Source organism: Podarcis filfolensis, assembly GCF_964270895.1.
Source record: "Podarcis filfolensis genome assembly, chromosome: 5".
Classification (NCBI taxonomy): domain Eukaryota; kingdom Metazoa; phylum Chordata; class Lepidosauria; order Squamata; family Lacertidae; genus Podarcis; species Podarcis filfolensis.
The window spans coordinates 15,991,360-16,011,140 of NC_139608.1; the positions used below are offsets into that span (position 1 = coordinate 15,991,360).

The 19,781-nt window shown below is 40.5% G+C and overlaps 1 protein-coding gene and 2 long non-coding RNA genes across 52 annotated transcripts in view; 1 reads left to right on the top strand and 2 right to left on the bottom strand.

Annotated features, from left to right (window-relative positions):
• MECOM (MDS1 and EVI1 complex locus) overlaps positions 1-19,781 on the top strand; it is a 473,075-nt gene that overhangs the window by 444,820 nt on the left and 8,474 nt on the right. For all 49 annotated transcript variants that reach the window (XM_083613089.1, XM_083613092.1, XM_083613088.1 and 46 more), the window contains 4 exons: positions 10,244-10,410; positions 13,516-13,593; positions 17,003-17,172; positions 18,362-18,491. In XM_083613089.1, coding sequence (XP_083469215.1) covers positions 10,244-10,410; positions 13,516-13,593; positions 17,003-17,172; positions 18,362-18,491 — 545 coding nt within the window. The remainder of the gene's footprint in view (positions 1-10,243; positions 10,411-13,515; positions 13,594-17,002; positions 17,173-18,361; positions 18,492-19,781) is intronic.
• The window catches only part of LOC310762477, a 102,111-nt gene that overhangs the window by 50,899 nt on the left and 31,431 nt on the right, over positions 1-19,781 (bottom strand). Inside the window, exons 2-3 of one of the 2 annotated variants that reach the window (XR_014548001.1) lie at positions 11,472-11,583; positions 10,438-10,809 (exon numbers count right to left, since the gene is read on the bottom strand). The exons of the other annotated variant lie outside the window; for it this stretch is intronic. This is a non-coding gene — a long non-coding RNA (uncharacterized lncRNA). Of the gene's footprint in view, positions 1-10,437; positions 10,810-11,471; positions 11,584-19,781 lie in introns of those variants that run through there. 2 annotated transcript variants of the gene reach the window in all.
• Positions 14,304-18,403, bottom strand: LOC310762523. Its single transcript, XR_014548059.1, has 2 exons — positions 18,350-18,403; positions 14,304-15,591 (listed from the first exon to the last, which is right to left on the bottom strand). It is a non-coding gene; the product is annotated as an uncharacterized lncRNA (long non-coding RNA).

The following is a 19,781-nucleotide window of genomic DNA, read 5'->3' on the forward strand; positions in this document are numbered from 1 at the left end:
TCTTTTCCTGCTAATTATTTTAGCTCTCCTAAATCACACTTGTGTCTTATTCTACTTTTCATCAAATGCTAGTCTTTACTCCATTACACGTTCTAATGAATGGGAGTCTGCTACAAAGGACTGTATGTGCAACCGTTTCAAAGAATTGTATTAAGATTTCTAGAGGCATAAAATTGTTGTGCCAGTGACTGATCCAAAGCTCTGAGCTTACAGCAGCACAATTGCACACATAAAGCATTTTATTGTGCTAGTGTGGGCTTTGTATGCCATCTACTATAGATCAGAAGCCACCATATTGGGGAGTTTAGATGACATCCCTCACAGATAACAGCGCTCCCCTAACATGTACAAGCAATACATGCATGTGTCAGTACATGCATAAAGCAGAACAAGCAAAACACAGATGTGTGTTTGTGGCTGCCATAGCTAGGAAGTACCAAGCTAGGTTGTGCAACCCTGTCATCCACTCACACATTTTTTGAACATGTGATGGGGGATCTCTCTGAGCACCCACCTTTGAAACAATCTTTTGCAGATGAATCAATGTAAAGGAATATTATATAGTCAATATTTAAGTATATTTCCCACCCACCCCAGGGAAACCCTATCGCTCAATCAGAGCAAACATCAATTGGGTTTTCTATGGATTTATGTTTGCCCCAATTTAAAGCTAAAGAGCAGGTTTTCCCTGGGAAAGGAGCAGGGCAAGTGAGAAAATCTTTTGGACCTGTGCTCCCTGGACATGGAACAAGCGGAAGTGTGGATGAGCCTACAGTTGGTTTGGACAAAAATGAGAAGCTCAACTGCTTCTTGTGGCACTTCATCAGTTCACCTCAGTACTCTGCACATGACCATTACAATTTACTTCTCTCTTTGTTTTTATTTTGTTCATGGTTAGTAGCAGTACTTTGTACAGCTCCATTTTTTAATTGTGAGCCCTGAACCTGGGGGATGAGAACTATTGATTGATTGGACAGTTTATTAATATTTTCTTGGCGCTGTGCAAAAATTATGAAATGGTGGACTAGCATCCACCGGACACAAAACAAAAGTGAAAGAAACAAGGAGGGCAAGCAGATTCAAGTACCAGTTCTTCATAAATTATATTATATTCTTCATAAATGTTATGATGATGACCAGGTGGATTGTCTGCTGATGGAGGCATTTCTGAGAAAGGGCAAACTACACTGCAGTTGTTCCCACCCAAGCCAATGGAGTAGGCCTTGGAGTCTCACCTCTCCCACTGATGCAGCCAGATAGATTTAGCTTGTGCATCATGATGAGCATATAATTTTATTCCCAATAATTATAGCCAGTCACATCCATAAATGTTTTCAGGTCAGACTTGCTCCTTTTAAGAACAGCAAGGGAGTTCAGGTTCAAATGAAGACCACAGATCCATGTTTTTAAAACCAGGTCTGCTCTGAGAAATGAGAGATGGGTGTGAGGGGTCTCATTTAATGAGCAAAATGGATATATAGCTGAGGAGTGCAGACCTTCCCTGCTACACATCTTTTCTGCAGTCTGTCTCACAACGTCACTTTTCTGGCTCGAGTACCAAAATTGAGATCAGATTAGAGAAAGGCACTTGGGGAGAAGGGCTACAGGAAAATAAGTGATGGGAAGGTTTCGTATTTCAAGAATACGAACGTCTTCAACCCAGTTTGTTTGTTCCACTTTAACCCCGCTGTCACTTGTAGGTTTAAGGCAGTTTACAATATTTTAACATTTTCCCTCCCCTGCTGTATCCCACTCCTTTCTCACTGGCAGATTTGAGAAAGAGATGAAGAATGAAATTCCCAACCAAATGATCTCTCCCCTGTTTTCCTTTCTCCCATTCACATGAACAAATCCATATAATTCTTCTTGAGGGTCGCTAAAATAGACCCAAAATAAAATGTATTGGCAATGACAATGAAAAGATGCTGATATGGTCTAGATTTTTCATATTTCTTAAAAATGCACTAATTAACATAGAAAATGAACATCTGTATCATTTTTCATTTCCCATGAATTATGATGGCCAGCCATTTTGTGAAGCAAGCCTTCAGTGGCCTAATTTATGAAATGCTAGGGTCATGTAATCCTCTGATTTCAAGGTACTAAGCCATTATTTATTTTTAACAGACTATTTGCCCTATATATCTGTTACTGTTTTTCTGTTCCTAGCTAATAAACTTTGACATAAAGGACCAAGGCCATGTTTGATGGTATCAAACCCATCTGAGATGCTTATAAATACCGTCTCCCCTCTAGTTATGGCCATGTCTACATTTTTGGGCCTGAACTGGGAGAGCATGCAGGTTTGCGTCACCCAACAGTTTATAGCCTCTCTGGGACTAAAAGGGAGGTACGGGATACAAGCAGCTTCCTTTTCTAAACTTCTGAATGCAGATAGAATCAGCTATTTACGTATGTAAATCAAAATTGGTATGCTGTATAGCATTAAAATATGCTGGGGTTTTATATTTTTTTAAAAAACATACTTAGCCCAGATTAAGAGCATGCATTGCTTAACCATAAGGAGCCTGTGTATGAGAGAGAAAACAAAGAACTCTCTTGCCACCCCCTAGCTCTAGGAATGTCTCTGTAGACATATAAAATCTAATCGTTGCCCTGAATTTTTTCTTCTCTTAATATGAGGTAACATGATGTTGGTTTTGGATAAGGAATATTGTCTCCCTCGGTGAGGAAATATTTCAGCGCCAGACATCTGTTCCATCCATGTGAATATTGGGGCAGAAAGGGATGAATAGGGGCACTATTTCTTTAATCACTCTCCTTAAACCCTTATACCAGGCTTCTTCAACCTCGACCCTCCAGATGTTTTTGGCTTACAACTCCCATGATTCCTAGCTAGCAGGACCAGTGGTCAGGGATGCTGGGAATTGTAGTCTCAAATTGTAGTCTCAAAAACATCCGGAGGTTGTTGAGGAAGCCTGCCTTATACCTTGCTGCCTAGAAGAGAGCTGTTCCTTCAACAGTGAATCAGCTCAGGCTGGGAGGCTCCATTGCTTCATGGCTCTCAGTCAGCCTGTCCCCCTCCTCCCAAATAGCCTCATGTACTAGTGATAACTCTGAAGATCCTGCCTGACTCTCCATATTCTCTGTTCCTGTGGTCCCAGGGGAGATTTGGGGGTTTTTTTGGGGGGGTGCATATGTGTCTGTGTACCAGCAGGAACTCAGGCAACTGAAGTGGGCAGTGGTAGCTGGTAACATTTTGACTTAGCAGGGCTGCCATTTTTAACCATGCTGTTTTCATCATAAGATGACTTGTATGGCACTTATTTAGGAAAGTGTGCCATTATACTTGTGCAGAGTGATATTGTCTCCTCCTCTAAAAAATAAAACAAAACTCTGCACATCTATGAGCAGGGAAAGAGTTTCCATGTAAGAGGAGGAAAAGAATGACTCCATACCGCCTATGTAGAAATTAAGCCTATGTTCTATATAATATGACATAAAATTTTGAGTACATGAATACAAGTTCTTTGCCAAAAAACTAAAAATACTTTAAAAATGTGATGGAAATTTGCTTCCAGTTTCATGCAGCCCCACCCCCACAAAAAATCAGTTTAACTATTCATTATCCAAAAGACTCTTTTCTCTAAATTAAAAGAACAAGCTATAAAAACAGCTCCTCAAAGGAGGAAACACTCACTGTTTCTCTGGCCTAATGGTCTGTCTATTCCCATACTATTTCCAACAGTGGCCAGCCAGATGCTACTTGGGAAGTCCCTGTTTCATACCTGCTAAGTCCTTGTTTGGTGTCCCCAGCTTGACAATCAGATGTACTACATCTGAATATCGATTTTCCATCTCCTGTGGCTAAAATATCTTCTTGACTGAACTGTCCTCCTTTAATTCTGCAAAGAGTTAACTATGCTATTGCCCATTACAACACAGAATGACACTGAACTCCATATATTTATTGTGCTGGTTTAAAAAAAAAATATTAAAAAAATACTGCCTTAAAAGTTATGAAGCAATTATTTCCTTTTGTAGTTCCTGTTCATGTTTTGAGATAATTTCTCTAAGTTTACATTTCTTAGTGTTCACAGTCTGATATCATTGATCCTGCAGCTTCCTACACCAAAAGGTTCAAATATTTCGCTCAGTGGTAGAGCACATGCATGAAAATTCTTGCTATAAAGGATTTTCAGTAACTGGGTAGGAAACCACCCCTGCCAGAATTCCTGTGATTCATTTGAGTCAGTGTTGACTGGGAGTATAATCCTTTGTCCTGCTATTCACACCTGAGCTCCGCCCTGGAATTTGCGATGTAATAGCATGTATGCATTTATGAATTAATGAATGAATACGTACATATATAAAGCTTTTGCAGAATGCTTTTCTTATGCCACTATGTCAGGGTTTCCCAAACTTGGGTCTCCAGCTGTTTTTGGACTACAATTCCCACCATTGCTGACCACTGGTCCTGCTAGCTAGGGATGATGGGAGTTGTAGTCCAAAAACAGCTAGAGACCCAAGTTTGAAAAACCCTGCACTATGTCATCACTACTTTCACATATCTCAGAATAGCAAACCAGGGCTTCCTTCTTTTGACAGTTGGAGCAATGCAGTAGAGAAAAGTATAACCTATGAGCCAGGAATCCTTCAAGCACAAATGTTGCCTCAGCCATGGACTCACTAGCTAGCCCAAGGAAAGTCACTGTCTTCTAGCTTCAACCACCATCTGCGACATGAGAATAATGCTACTGGCCCACTGTACTTTAATGGTTACTGAGATGATGTATGTGAAGCACTATGAATGCTAACAAAAAGTGCTATGTAAATGCAGAATAGTAGTAGTAGTAGCAGTAATAGTGTTCCAGGTCAGAGGGAGCGATCCCTGGGCTTGACCTGAACAACTTGCCCTTCTATTTTTGGAAACTAAGCACGGACCATTCACATTCTGATGGTCTGCGTTTTTGTTAGCAGCCATTGTTATATAGCTATGACATTCTTGTAGAGTTTCCTTCCCCTTCAACTGCTGATATGTCCTCTAGACCCGAGTTCTGCCTCAGCAACCTTTCCTTGGTTTTCTTTGTCTGGGAACATCTGTTCAGATGGGGAAACAATGACCTTTTGCCTCGGCTGAGGCAAAGAGCTACCCTAGCAGGCACTAAGAAGATTAAAGGAAGGCTGCACTGATAGCTTTCATGCTGCTCCAGTGGTTCTCAGCAGTGAGAGGAGAGAATACAAATGGGCAAAAGGGCTGTAGGCAAGCAGAAGAAAGAAGCTGGTAATCTCCTCCACCCTTGTCACTTCACTTTTATTCCCAGTTTATTTCAGGTCTATTTCAAAAATAAAGGGGAATGCAACTGATTTCAAGCATGCCCCGTAAGGAAGAACGAAGCATTATGTTACATATGGGGATGCTGTTAAAATGAGTTTGATTCTTGCCCTTTAACATCCAGTACAACTTACTCTGAATCCTGATGTAATAACTTAACATGTTTCACCACCTCTGCCAGTGGCAGCCAGTTAGGTAAGGAAACACCCAGCATCATGTCAAGATGGGGGAAAGTGAGATAGATGCTACCAGGTTGGAAAGAGACTCAACGTAGGGCTGCCATTTTTAGTGGCAGCATCACCTTCCTTATAAGTTTTAGTTCCCCCTTTAGCTTTATGTCCTCTTTCAGATGCTGCTGCTGTGCTGAATGACCCTGGAATATTTTTGCAATTGCACACTTTAATTCTGTTTGGATTAATCTGGTATAAACATCACTCACTAATTATGTTCTTCACGAATTGCTCAGAATGATTTGTTCATCTTATGTTGTCCTACTGTATGTAAGCCCTGTTTGGGCTGGTTTTCAAGGCAGAGGATTAAGCTGGCTGTTTCATGTTGATTAAATTTTATTATGCCAATTCCCATACGATCTGTGTTCCTCAACAGGCAGCCTATGGGCACATCAGGCTCACCAACTGGCCCCTCAAGTCGATTGCAATCATAACTTTTTCTTTTGCTAATGCTGGTTGTACCTTAAAGAATGCCACTCCCATAGGTTTTCCTGAGCCCTTAGTTTAGCTGGCTGTGTTCCATGTTTTAATTCAGGAATGCCCTATATCGAATAAAGTGACTTACTCTCAGATTGCCCCTAGAGAACTAAATCTGTTTCTAAAACATAATAATAAATTCAGGCACTTTGGAGAATTTATTTATCTATGGCCCATTATTCACATAGGTGAGGAGTGTGAGAGTGTGGGGCTTGGCCTTCTCCATCATGTCACCAACATTATGGTGAAGTGTGTCAGGTTTCCTCTCTATTGATTCTACGTCACCAGGTGAAAACTTAGCTTTTCCAGAATACTTTTCCTGAGGTCTATTTTAATGTTATAAACATTTGTATTATTGGTTAACTATAGGATTCTTAGTTGGCTGTTTTTATTGTGGGATGTATATTTTTAGCTTTGCAGTAAGCAGCTACAAGTGCTGTGTAAATAGAAGAGAATGCAGCAAAGAAGTATTTGAATATATACCTAAGTAAGCAGGAAGTGATGCAACCAGGAATGGCTGCACTAGCAGCCATTGGAAGCAACATAAGCATGTGACTGGTGATAGGATCCTGGAGTTGGGGGGACTGGCAAGCCTCATAAAACTGCCATATATTGTCTGTGCAGTCGCTACAAGTCAGATGTGCTTTAATTAGGCAGGCAGGATCAGTGCACTGGTGGAGGAAGAGGGGGGCGGGGGGAGCGCACCACCCCCAGCAGCGTGATCCCGGTGGGGTGCCATCGTGGCTGCCCACCTGCGCTGGGCGCCATGCCCCCGCAGGTGGCGTGCCACCCCCCCCAGGACGTGCGCCATGCCCTCCGGGATGCAGGCCAGCCACGTCCCTGCCTGCTCTCCGCCCCCCACTGCCGGAGCGTGAAGCTCCACCACTGGATCAGTGAAACGCACATACTAGGAAATCAGCTCTGATTTGTATACAATGACTAGTACATGCATGCCTTATAATAGATCAGAACCAAGCCTTAAAGCCACGGTAATTGCTTGATAAAGCCATTTCAAACAGGAAAAGGAAAATAGGTTAACCAACTAATGTTGGGATCTGTGGGAAGGAAGAATGTTGACCCAAGCACAGTTTTAAAAGCACTTGGTAATGAAACTGACTCAAATATTTAAATATATAACTAAGCCGTTCCTTATCCTCCCAGATGCATGTCCCCCCACGAAACTAGAAATAGGTGGTACCTTACTCCTAAGCCATGTGTCACTACTAATCTGCCAGAAGGCCAAAAACCATTTCGCTGCTTCCATCCCTCCATCACAGGCAATAGTAAAACAGCAAAATTATTTCTCTTAGCAAACAATTAGAAGTGATTAAATGCAATGAGAAATAAAATGGCAGATTTATTCTGGGGGAAAGGAGAAATAGGAAGGAGTGAAAAATAAATGTTATGATAATGCTGAACTCTGTAGGCTGATAATGACATTGCTCTTCTAGGATGGAATTGCCTCCTACTCCAACCAGCATCATCATTACATATCTTGGCCCTACGATCAGTACCCGTCACAACCCTTCATATTGACAAATGCCCTGTCCACTTGCATCTGTGGAGAATGTTTTAGCAGCTGAGTGATTATGAATCAAAACCCAGAGCTTCCAGCCCTTACTGCTTCCCTCTGCTTTCCCATTTGTCTCCTGACAAGTAAATGTATCTTGACTTTCCTCTGAGAATTTTTTTTTTTTTGCACAATGTTTGATGAAAGACATTTGGCAAATTGGCAGTGGAACCCTGTACATTGCAATTTGTAGTGAGCATTAGAAGTCTGAGCATGGAATGGAAGAGCAGGCTACGGGCGAAAAGGAGAGAAAAATACCAGCGCTAAGCAGAATATGAATAGTCATTTCAAGGAAATGAGCAGACATTTATTTTGGACTAAAAAGAGAAAGTGCAAACCAAATTACTATATTTATATTGTATCTTAGTATGAAAAATGTAAGCCAAATAAGTCTTCTTCCATACATATTTCTCCGAATGATGAGTAACACTGAGCCTGATGGAGCCACTTTTGTGTAAATGCAATGTAAGCGAGAAGAAAATCAGTTCACAGATTCCCGAGCTCATGAACTAAACCTTATTTACTATATTGGGTTTTCTGCAAAATGGTCATAATTAGGATGGGGGGAGGGGGAGTAGGCTTACCCTAGGGCAATTCTGTAATCATTCAGGACAAAGGGGGTGATCCTACAAACTTCTTTCAATCTGAGTAATATTATTAGTTGTCAGTTCAGTGAGGAAATTATTAATACATTAATCTTGAAGATACAGAGTAATTTGAACACTTCATTATTTGCAACGGCATCCTGTAGTGTTACTTTTCCATCAAGCAGTGGCTGCAGGCATAAGCATTTCCTGAAGAACCTTTGCTTCACCTTCTAGGCATGCATCTCTTCTACTCATTGTAAATGCCTGTATCTCCGCTGCCACCTTATTCTTAGGGGCACGCAGTGCTATTGCGTAAGTTGGACTGTGTTCAGTGGAATTTACTCCAAAGTAAGTGCAGTTAGGATAGGAGCCTTGGTTACTTATGCTTTTGTGAAGCATGTAGCACTGAGTTGACACTTTGGCTACTACTAATGCTTCTGCAACTATTTCACATTCTTATGTCTGGATTCATACTGTTTTTATTTACGTATTTATGTATTAAAAAAAAAATCTGGAATAGCTTCATTAGGTGTGATCTTTCAGCCACACATAAAACGCCTATCAGGGTGCAGCACTAGAGATTATTTGTATTTTACCATAAGGACTGGTTCAGGTATACAGGTTCATCACTTGATTACTCCTGATTACTGTACACATGATAACTGGCAGCTGAATGTGTGAACTAACACCACTGAAAAGCATTGCTTTGGAGGTGATAAAAAAGTTATGTCATTCCTCTGTCTCTGGAACACTGACCTAACTAAATGTGATTGACATCTTGCTGAATTTTGTTCTGATGGGGTAAAAAGAAGCAGGCAGCATAACTGGGTGGATATACCTTATTTACTCTACATAGCTCTTTATCCAGAACCATATGTGTGTACCATTGCGTAGCTCAGGGGTCAGCAAAAATTTTGTGGATTGGGCTGGTTCACGGTCCCGCAGATGCCATGGTGGGCCGGAGTGCGCGCACACAAGCATGCGCAAACGCTATTTACGGCGCTCCTTCTGGTGCGGAGGAGGCGTGCGCAGCTTCCCATTGGCTGTGGGAGCTTCTTGCAGCCAATGGGAAGCCAGCTAGTGTCGTGGAAGGCAATCCCTGCTATGCTCCGTGTGGCGCACGGGAGCAGACTGAGCGCGTGGCGGGGGTCCATGGGCCACTTGTGGCCCATGGGCTTTAGGTTGCTGACCCCTGGCATAGCTCCTTAACACACAGAGAGAGGCATCCTGGAAATTACTCAGGACCGCTGCCTGGCCTGTCCCAAGCCTGCCTGCCTGTGGGGAGCTAGTGTGCGCTGTGGCAGCAGCTGGCCACAGAGGGCGAGGACCAAGAAGGGTGCCAAGCAGAACTGGTGACGGGATGGGGGTGCAGACATATGGCAGGGAGAAGGTGCCTTCCACCCTGTGCCAGTGGTTGATCGAAGGCAAACCTTCCCTCACTCAGGCAACTTCCGGGCAGCAGCAGCAGCGAGCAAGGGAAGGCCTATTTATTTATTTATTTATTTATTTGCAACCCAGATGCATGTAAGTGGGAGGGTGCCTGTAGAGGATGGATGGATGGATTTATTATGATTACAGACTATTAAACAGGAAAATATTATCTTTTGTGGCATTATACAAACGTATCTACACACATAGAGTAACAACAGTAATTAGTCCAAGGTGGAGGCTCAGCGCTAATTTTCATGCAGCAAGATGGCCTCAAGAAAATTGGATGACAGGCTAGAAACATAAACTGATTTATGTGTAACTGCTTTTTTCTTCTGTGAATTATACTGTAAATCAGTAAGAAGGTTGTGTTACCTCTAACAAAGCTGCAGTATCTCAGAAATGTAGTATCAGTTAAACTGGCTTGAGACCAAATTGTGTTGGTAATATTTCCTTATTAGCGTATAGTAACAATGTGGAATAAATATTGTGTCACTGAAATAGCAACAACTTTTATTGTTTCTTCTAGTTAAAAAAAAAAGCAGAGTTTTCAATAGTACACTTTTTAAAATGGAGCTCTTTGTTGACCAGATTGTGCTAATTCTCTTTGGAGTACAAGAATGTCCTCACAATGATTTTCCCCTCCTCCTTGCAGATGTCAGCTATAGAAAACATGGCTGAAAAGCTAGAGAGTTTTAGTGCCCTGAAACCAGAAGCCGGTGACATCATGCAATCTGTCCCTTCCATGTTCAACTTCAGAGCCCCTCCCAGCACCCTGCCAGAGAACCTTCTACGAAAAGGCAAAGAGCGCTATACCTGCAGGTAAACTCTCCAAGCTAATTACCCACAACAGCCTCTCTTAATATCTCTCTTCTCTTGCAAGCCACTGCTGTTTATTTTAGAAATTACTCAAGATTGGATGATGAATAGGGATTATGGTGGGTCACTGGCATTTTAAAAGGTTCTTTATTCAGCAAGACATGGTCATAGTGTTTGATTCTGTGTTTGTTTGCAATTACAGGAGAAATTTGTCCTGCATTACCTTGCACTTGATAAATGAGGCCAAAACATTACATACGCTGCCTTGTTCCAAAATTTCCTCATCACCTTTATATTAATACACGATCTTTTCCCTCGTAATTTTTTTCTGATCATGAACTGCAAGACTGTTTTTCACTTGGTCTTTCCTTTGATAATGCCAGAAGGGAAATTCCACAAGATCTGTGAATGATTAGATGTGTTAAAAAAACTGAGTCGTCACTGCAAATATTTGGCTCAAATCAACGTTGTCCTAAAGAAATCAATGGAAGTTTTGTCTCAGAGTTTGGATCCATCTTATAGACATCTGTAGCCTTTCAGGTCCTAAGTGGCAGACCAGTTGTTAGACTCAGAGAGAGCTTTTCTGTTGACCTCAGAATTTAATGAATTTCACACATCATTATGGTGCAAATGTGAATTGGAAAATTTGTTACAATTTAAATAGTGAATGTTCTGGATAATGCCCTTGACCAGTAACACAGTTTATACTCACCCATGTCTGAAATAATATTGAGTCTTGTTGTTAATTTATTTTAGTAGGTTGAAGGATAAATGTTTATGCACTCCTGTCACTTTTAAAGAGGGGTGTGTGTGCACGTGTACCTCTCTCAACAATGCCCCAACATGCCAGATATTTTCTTATTCTCTCCCCACCCTCCAAAGAATGAAATTGACTAGACTAAAAGCTATTTCTGATCTGGCATAGTCAATTTTACCACTTTCTTTATTTGCGTGGGACTAGGTTTCTGTATGGAATTTTTAAAACAGGCCTATTCCTTCACAATACTCTAGCCCTTCATTATGTTTAGACAGTTGTAAAGGAATTGATACTGAGCCAAGCCTACCTTCATGGTAGCTCCAGTCAGAAAAGTTTGGAATTATTCCCTTATGATCGCCATCTGTGTACTCCAGAGGCAACAGCAATCCCATGTAAACGTCATGGAATAGACATGGAGTCTGCTGATTTAGACAAAACCACTGTATCACAAGTTTGCATTTATCTGAACAATGTTGCTTTTGACAAGCTCTGTTGTCTTCTACTCTGGCTGGTATCATTAGATTAGATCATTAGATCCCAAATAAGGGCCCAAGCCGTTTGCACAAGCTCTGCATTTATTAATGCTGGTTGTGCATTCACAGTGCTTGCTTGATGGATGATGCAACTGGCACTCTACAGGTATTTTATATAATAATAGAATAAGCCATAGAGTTGTAGAGTTGGAACAGACCACGAGGGCTATCTAGTCCAACCTGCTGCAATGCAGGAATCTTTTGCCCAACATGGGCTGGAACCCCTGACCCTCAGATTAAGAGTCTCATGCTCCACTGACTGAACTATCCAACATGAGCCATCTTCGGCTTTGTTTGAAAACCCCAATGCTGTAGCTGTTTGGTAGCATATAAATGAAGATAAAGGTATTTCATAAGCTAATTCACGTAGTATTCCAGAGCTGGTCCAACCATGCAGCACAGTGAACTAGCCGGCATCAGATGGCACAGGGCTGCAGTAGGGGTGTAGATGAGGGTAGGAATTTTTGTTTGAATGTTGCAGCTAGACTCTTTACGTGTTGGTCCTTGTGGAGAAGGGGCAACATCTGGGCTCCAGTTCATGCAGCAAAATATATTGGGCTGGCACTGTACTATTCTTTTTCATGGTCAAGTCCTCACAATGTGGTTTTACCTTGTCTCCTTCATGTGCCACACAGCTAGTATTTACTACACAAGGATCTGTTTGTTTTCCATTCCCACCCCCTCTAGTTGCAGCAAATATAAGCTATCTTCATGTAGAGCAGGAATGGGCAACTCTGGCACTCCAGATGTTGTCAGATTCCGAGTCCAGCCCTAGTCAAAATGGACAGTGGGCAGGAATTCACCATCTGAGTTTGACAGGATGAAATAATCTCATAATGGCTTTACTTGGTCAACAAGTGATGTTCAAATTGATCTATGATCATCTAGAAATGTCATTTAGGATTTATATTTTGGATGCATATTTTCAGGGAAATGTTCCTGATTTGGCAGAATAACCTGATGCTGCCATTTCAGTTTTCTATTTGTTTTTTAGATTGGTATTTATGCCCCTATCTCATTTTCAGAATGTTAGTTTATGTGTTTGATAACTGTCATATCAGTTTATCTGATCTTTCTGAAAACATGTCAGCTACTTTCAAGTCACACTATTATAGAAGCATACCTTGATGGATTAGGTCTCTTGAATTGTGTCTGATCTGATCTTTCACAGATGGAATGATGCCACGTTTACTGACACATTGAATATGCTGAACAATTTAAAACCTCTTTCCATCAAGCCAAGATTCTAAACCTTGGATAAAAGAGTTCCCGTCCCCCATAAGCATTTAGCTGGGGAAGTGACAAAGTTAATAAGTGTAGTATGTCGGGATGAACATTCAAATGAAAGTCTGCTCTCATAGATTGCTGAGGGTTGCACTGGAAAATTCAGACATCACCACCTTAATCCATAAGGTTTTGATTCAATATATTTATTGAAGCTACTTTCAGAAATATTTAAGTACAGTGGTATCTTGAGTTACAAATGCCTCAGGTTACAAGCGCTTCAGGTTACAGACTCCGCTAACCTGTAAGAGTTACCTCGAATTGAGAACTTTGCCCCAGGATGAGAAAGGAAATTGTGCGCTGGCGGCGCAGCGGCAGCAAGAGGCCCCATTAGTGAAAGCACACCTCTAAGAATAGTTTCAGGTTAAGAACGAACCTTTGGAACGAATTAAGTTCATAACTAGCGTACCACTGTACACCAAAGAAGCAGTTCCATCCAGTATTGGTTTGAAGTTAGGACTATGCATTTTATTTCTTTATGTATCTTAAAGCAAAACATTAAAGCTATCTTTATATACCATTTTCTAATACCAGATACTGCGGCAAGATATTTCCAAGATCTGCAAATCTTACCCGTCACCTGAGAACACACACTGGAGAACAGCCTTACAGGTACAAGATGAATGCTTCTGGGGAGTAGCCACAGACTCTTATTGGCTGTTAGTGCTCCATACTGGAGCCTTTGACCTCCAAAGAATTTTCACTATTAAAAATGAAATGAGGTTTTAGAATGTGCTATGTAAAACACAGTTGACAATATTTTCTAATAAATGTGTGGGGAAACCTGGTCCAAGTGCTTCAACACAACCCCAATGGGATGCTCACAAAACCCTTCGGAGGCAAAAGACACCCAGGAACTTGAGAGTTAATAACCATAGTGCTGAGCATACATAGTTTTGATTCCTGCAGATGCCTTCAAAAGTGGATGAATGAAGCATTCCTGATAATGTAGAATGACACATGCTGGTCCTTCTGGTTTTGGAGTTGCAGATGCGCAACTCACTTGGAGCGGGGAGAGAGGGCCACACTTGGTGTGACATTATACACACCTTTGTATGTGTTATGTGTGACATTATGTGTCTTTAAACCAACATGCATATTTTTTAAAAAATGCAAATCACATCCAATGGGATGGGTGGGATGGGAGGTTAATATTAATCAGAATCATAGCAGTCTTGGTAGGGGATTTTCACCTGATGCAAGCAGACACCTCTGAGAAGACATTTTAATCTGGACCATAGCAAGAAGGAAAATATTAAGTTCTCCCTTTACAGCTGTCCTTAAATGTGTCGTCGTCGTCTTCTTCTCCTCCTCCTCCTCCCATTCATTCATTCATTTATTTATTTATTTATTTCTATACCACCCTTCATCCAAAGATCACAGGGTGATTTACAATATAAAAACACAAGAATACATACTGTAGTAACAAACAAAAACAGTAACACCCCCAAACAGTTTAAAATACCATAGATTGTTTTATCAGCCAAAGGCCTGGGAGAAGAGGAATGTTTTCGCCTGGCACCTTTGTTTACATATCTTTAGCCTCCCTGGGAAGAGCATCCCACAAGTGGGGAGCCACCTCAGAAAAGGCCCATTCTTGTGTTGCCACCTTCTGGACCTCTCACAGAGGAAGCACACTAAGAAGGGCCTCAGATGATGATCACAGGATCTGGGTCAGTTCAAATGGCTGGGAATCCTGGAAGATCAGCTTCCTGCCTTGCAGGCCTTTTTCCACCTGGCCTGGGGAGGGTAGCGCCCTGACTGATTCCAGCTACATAGATTCCATCTACATCAAGGCCAAACTGTTGTGGCATGAACAGCAGCAGTCTCTTTTAGGAATGCCTGAATGGAAACAATTTTAACTGAGCTTTGGTGGGCCTACCAATTCTGGTAAAAAATTAACAATCACTTTAATAAAAAATGGAGTTCTAAAAACATGATTTTCTTACTTTGTATCAAATTTGATTTCAGTATTTGTTCATTCACCCTGCAAAAGTGTTGTTTTATTTCATTTATTTAAGATGTACGTTTAATTCCCACAAGCATTTTCTGTCCTATTATTCTCTTCACAAGCATACATACTAATCTCCATGTCCTTGGTGCTTTTAACCCACTTCCTCACTGGTAACTTTCATTGATCTCTGTGGGCCATAACTGGGAGAGCCTTTAGGAAATCTGGCCCATGAGAGCAATTCACATAGTGAAATGAGAAAAGAATTTTAATTGTACAAAATGGAACTTTCACTTAATGAAATCAATTGAAGAAACTCGGCTCATGTTCTAACAAAACAAGCAGAAATCGGTACATTTTACGCCTTGCAAAGAAAGGAGAAAAAGCTCATTGTTTGGGATAGATTTTTCACTCAGTCCTGAATTTACTTGGGAAGTAGGTTGCATGCAATTTAATTCTTGTTTTAAGAGGTATCTTGAAACATGTTATGCTCTTCCACTGAATAACAGCCAGAAACAATTAGCAATGTAATGCATAATTTCTTCCCTGAATAATTGACTTAGCACACAATGTAACAGACATGTTTTGAAGTTCAGGAGAAATAGACGATTGTGGGGGGCAGTGGGGAGACGACGATGGTGATGAAGACTGTTGGCCAGCTGCCAGGAAGAGAATTTGGAATAGTTATAGTATGTCTTAGTAATGGCTGAAAGGGCAATACAGTAAAGACTTCAGGGACTTCAAATCACTACAGAGTATGAAAATTGATGCCTCTGGTACCAGAGCGATAGACTAAACTACTTGCGTTGGCACAGTATTAAAGATTTGGATTGTTTATTTCTGCATTTGGGAAGATAACTGAATTTCCTCCAGGATTAGCAATTGAGCAAGCTAATTCCTCAATAAAAGATTTTATCACACAGTGTAATTTTTAACAGGGAGGGAAGTGGTCTTTCTACCTTATTTGAGCCTTAGAAGTAATTTGTTTCATGTTTTCCCTCTTCTCAAAGTGCTTAATTGTACGGTATTGGCAACAGCATGAAACAATAGGCTGGCGCTTCTCTGCTTTTCACACCATATATGCTTTACTGCAATACTTTAACAGGCTATCATAAATTATGTCCTGTTAACTCTGAAATACTGAGATATTTCCTGTGACTATACCTTAACATTAATTTGCATGTGCCAAAATGTATGTGTGAGTACATTGTGTGGGGAAGGGGGGGGAGAGAGAAATAGGAGGCAGGATGTGCAGTTGACTTGTGTTTCCTGCTCCCTAGATTTCTCTGCCTTGTTCAAAATCAATCCTGCATGTCTTCCTTAGTGGAGACATATGCAAGCTTTGTGTGGGAAAGATGCACAAGACCAATTTCAGACAAGATAGGGAAGCATAAGAAACAAAAAGTGCAACAAGTCAGTTGTGCATCCTGTCCTCCCTTATCATTATCCCAAAGCTCCCAAAAATTCACACTGGCCACAAATCCCTTCTGTTTTACAGTATTAATAATATGGAATCTTTCCCAATACCAGAAACCAAACTTGGATTTTCAGAGCAAAATCTATACCACTTATTCGGATAAATTTGTAATGAGATTACTGTGCCCTTTCTGAATAGGGAACAAGGGGGATGGCTTGAAGCATAGAAACCATTGCTTTACTGGAAAGTTAGATCCAAATAAAAGGCATAAAAATATTGAAAATACAGTCTTTCAAGCAGCATTTTGTGATATTTTCTGTTTGTAAGATATTCTAGCTACATTCCTGCATTGCAGGTTGTTGGACTACATGACTCTTGGGGCAGCTTCCAATGCTACTGTTACCCTATGATTCTATGATTTGTTGTTCAGATTTCCCTCTGCTCTTTCACCTTACTCTGTAGTTCTTGAAGTAACTGGATAGGAGACCTGCAATGTTTGCTATTTTATTGAAAAACCAAATAAAATATATGGGGTGGGGGAGATATTACTGGATTTAGCAAAACTGCGGTGGAGCTTAATTGAGATGGTTGCTCTCTAGTTTCATTTGAGTTATATTTCACATACTACTTTCTTCTTTGATATTTGTTTTCAGATGCAAATACTGTGACAGGTCTTTTAGTATATCGTCCAACCTGCAGAGACATGTTCGTAACATCCATAATAAGGAGAAGCCCTTCAAATGTCACTTATGTGACCGGTGCTTTGGCCAACAAACCAACTTAGATAGACATCTCAAAAAACACGAGAATGGCAACATGTCTGGTATGTACCTATCATGCTTTCTGCATTAAAATAAATCATTTAAAGGGAATTCATGAGATCATACAGGTCTGTTGTACAGGTGTGGCATTCTTGTGACACTGCAGATCATGCTTTTCATCCCACAACTATTACAGGGATCTTCCTATGTCAGAAGAATACAGTGGGCTTGAACATTATCCTTAGGTTTTTATGTACTTGTGACTAAAATCTTAAATACTTGTCAGAAATCAGATCCAAATTTTGATCCAGGAAGTTGGTATGGTTTAAGACCTGGGTAGCATCAGCCTAATATATCAGTTTTGATAGAGAAAGTTATGTACAACTAGCAACATATACTAGTTTATCTCCACTGGATTAATGGATTAGATGAAAATGGTCATCTATTTTTTAAGACTAAAATGAGAAAAATTTTCAGATGCCTGCACTCTGAAATAAATACTGTGTTCTATAAACATCAGTGGAATCTATGCATCATACTGTACTTTTCAGTATGTGAGGTGGGTCTCCCTAAGAGGGCTTGGCAACTGACTAGGGTTGCCATATGTATGGATTCAAACGGCGAAATTAGTGTCTGGGGTTGAGGGAATGCATCACTCTTTGCCTTTTTTTGTTGATTTCCCACAAAAAGCTCAACAACTTTTGTCCGGATTTTTACTTCTTAAAATATGGCAACCCTACAATTGACCAGTGAGGCACAAGCTGCTTCCTCACCTAACACAGTTCAATTTTTCAATGTTATTTAATTGAGCCCAGAATCAGAATGCTTAGTTTCTTTGATCATTGTAGCAGCCAGCTGTGTAAACTATGCTATTTCTCTCCACGCTTGTTTTCTGTGCTGCAAGCAAATCTGGCAGCCCAGTCCCACTTCTTGTTTTGAGAAACTTTCTTTGGAGATCCTTTCCTGAGGACACCTATAGGATGGGATGGGTCCATAGGACTGTGCACATCCAGTTCTTCATTTGTTTTGCTCACTTCCAGCTGAACCATTTCTATTATAGTTGAGTGTGTCTCATCAAGCGTTTCTTTTCTTGATTTGATAAGATGTGCAATGATGACATTTGGGAACTTTGGCACTATTTTTTTATTGTATGTTTCCTTGAGACACTTGTGAAGAAAGTAGTTAATAAATTAATGAAAATTAACATAATTCTGATAGGCTAAAAAACCAAATATTTACTTTTCTGTGAAGGTACTGCTACGTCTTCACCTCATTCTGAACTTGAAAGCACAGGTGCTATCCTAGATGACAAAGAAGACTCATACTTTACTGAAATTCGTAATTTCATTGGGAATAGCAACCACAACAATTCAGAAGAAAGGTAAGGTGCAACTTCTCTGTGTTGCAGACGTCGTTAACTGTTGTTTCCTTACTGCTGAAGTGTTACTTTTCCAGCTTATTTCCAAAGGGAATTGGGCAAAATCAAGGTGACATACTCCCTTTAAAGCCTGTGGGACTGAATCACAGTCATGGAGTTTTCTTGATATCATTGTAGTCCAATTACGCAGAACTTTCTCTGGATTGTCTCCATTACATACAAGACATAAAAATTTGCACAGCTATCATAATCGTGCAATCCCAAAGCTAACTTAATTTTGACCATTTCTAACAGGCAAAACTACTACAATTAAGGTGTTTGTTGTGTTTTCTACACTATCCTTAGCAATATCTTCACAAAATCTTTTTGAAAACGTAGTTTGGATCTCTTGGCAATTAGCAAAGTTAAATGTGCTGATGTTAATGTGGCCAAAGTAAGCAGGTCAAACTGGATTACATACAAAATACAAATCCAGTGCTTTCACAAGAAATGTCTCACGCATTAGCAAGTTTCAATCATTCCCAGTTCAGCAATATCAGCAATATATGCTTGAGCTAGGAAAGAGAAATTTCCTCCAAATGGTGAGGAATTGGGAAGAAAATTGTTAACCCCCTGGCAGTATTTGGATGCCCATGTAATCTTATTGGACATCACTTTCCCTTCAGGGATTTGCACCAGTTTTAGCTTTTTGCATATAACCAAACACCTGATTCAGAGCTAGAAGCTGCTCTGTATTTAATGTGGGATAGTGAGACATTTGTTACAGATGCAGAGGGGGCCAGCTACACCACAATGCCTGATTTACCATCCACAAATTCTCTGAAAAGGCAAGCTTGAACCATTTCCAACCATCAACTTATAGGTTGATTTATTATATCAACCTATGCAATGCTAAAGCAGGCCATGATTCTTATGATGACATCACTAGGAACACTGCTGGAAAAAACTGTGTGTATTTCATATAATACTCACTGCTTCAAAATCATACAAGTGGATCCATAATGTGGGGCACTACCAGGGTGAGGCATAAACTGCCCCATATTCTGGGAATAACAGCTAGCAAGGATACATTCCTAATGAAAATCAATATAATTGTTCAACACGAATGTAAAACTATATTACTGCCCATTTTGTCCACTACACATTTCAGTAAAGAAAGTGAACTGTGTGTATTAAGTAAAACCCCTACTACTACTACTACTACTACTACTACTATACTACTATTTTATTTATTTATACCCCACCTATCTGTCTGGGTTGTCCTAGCCACTCTAATGCATCAACAGACTATAA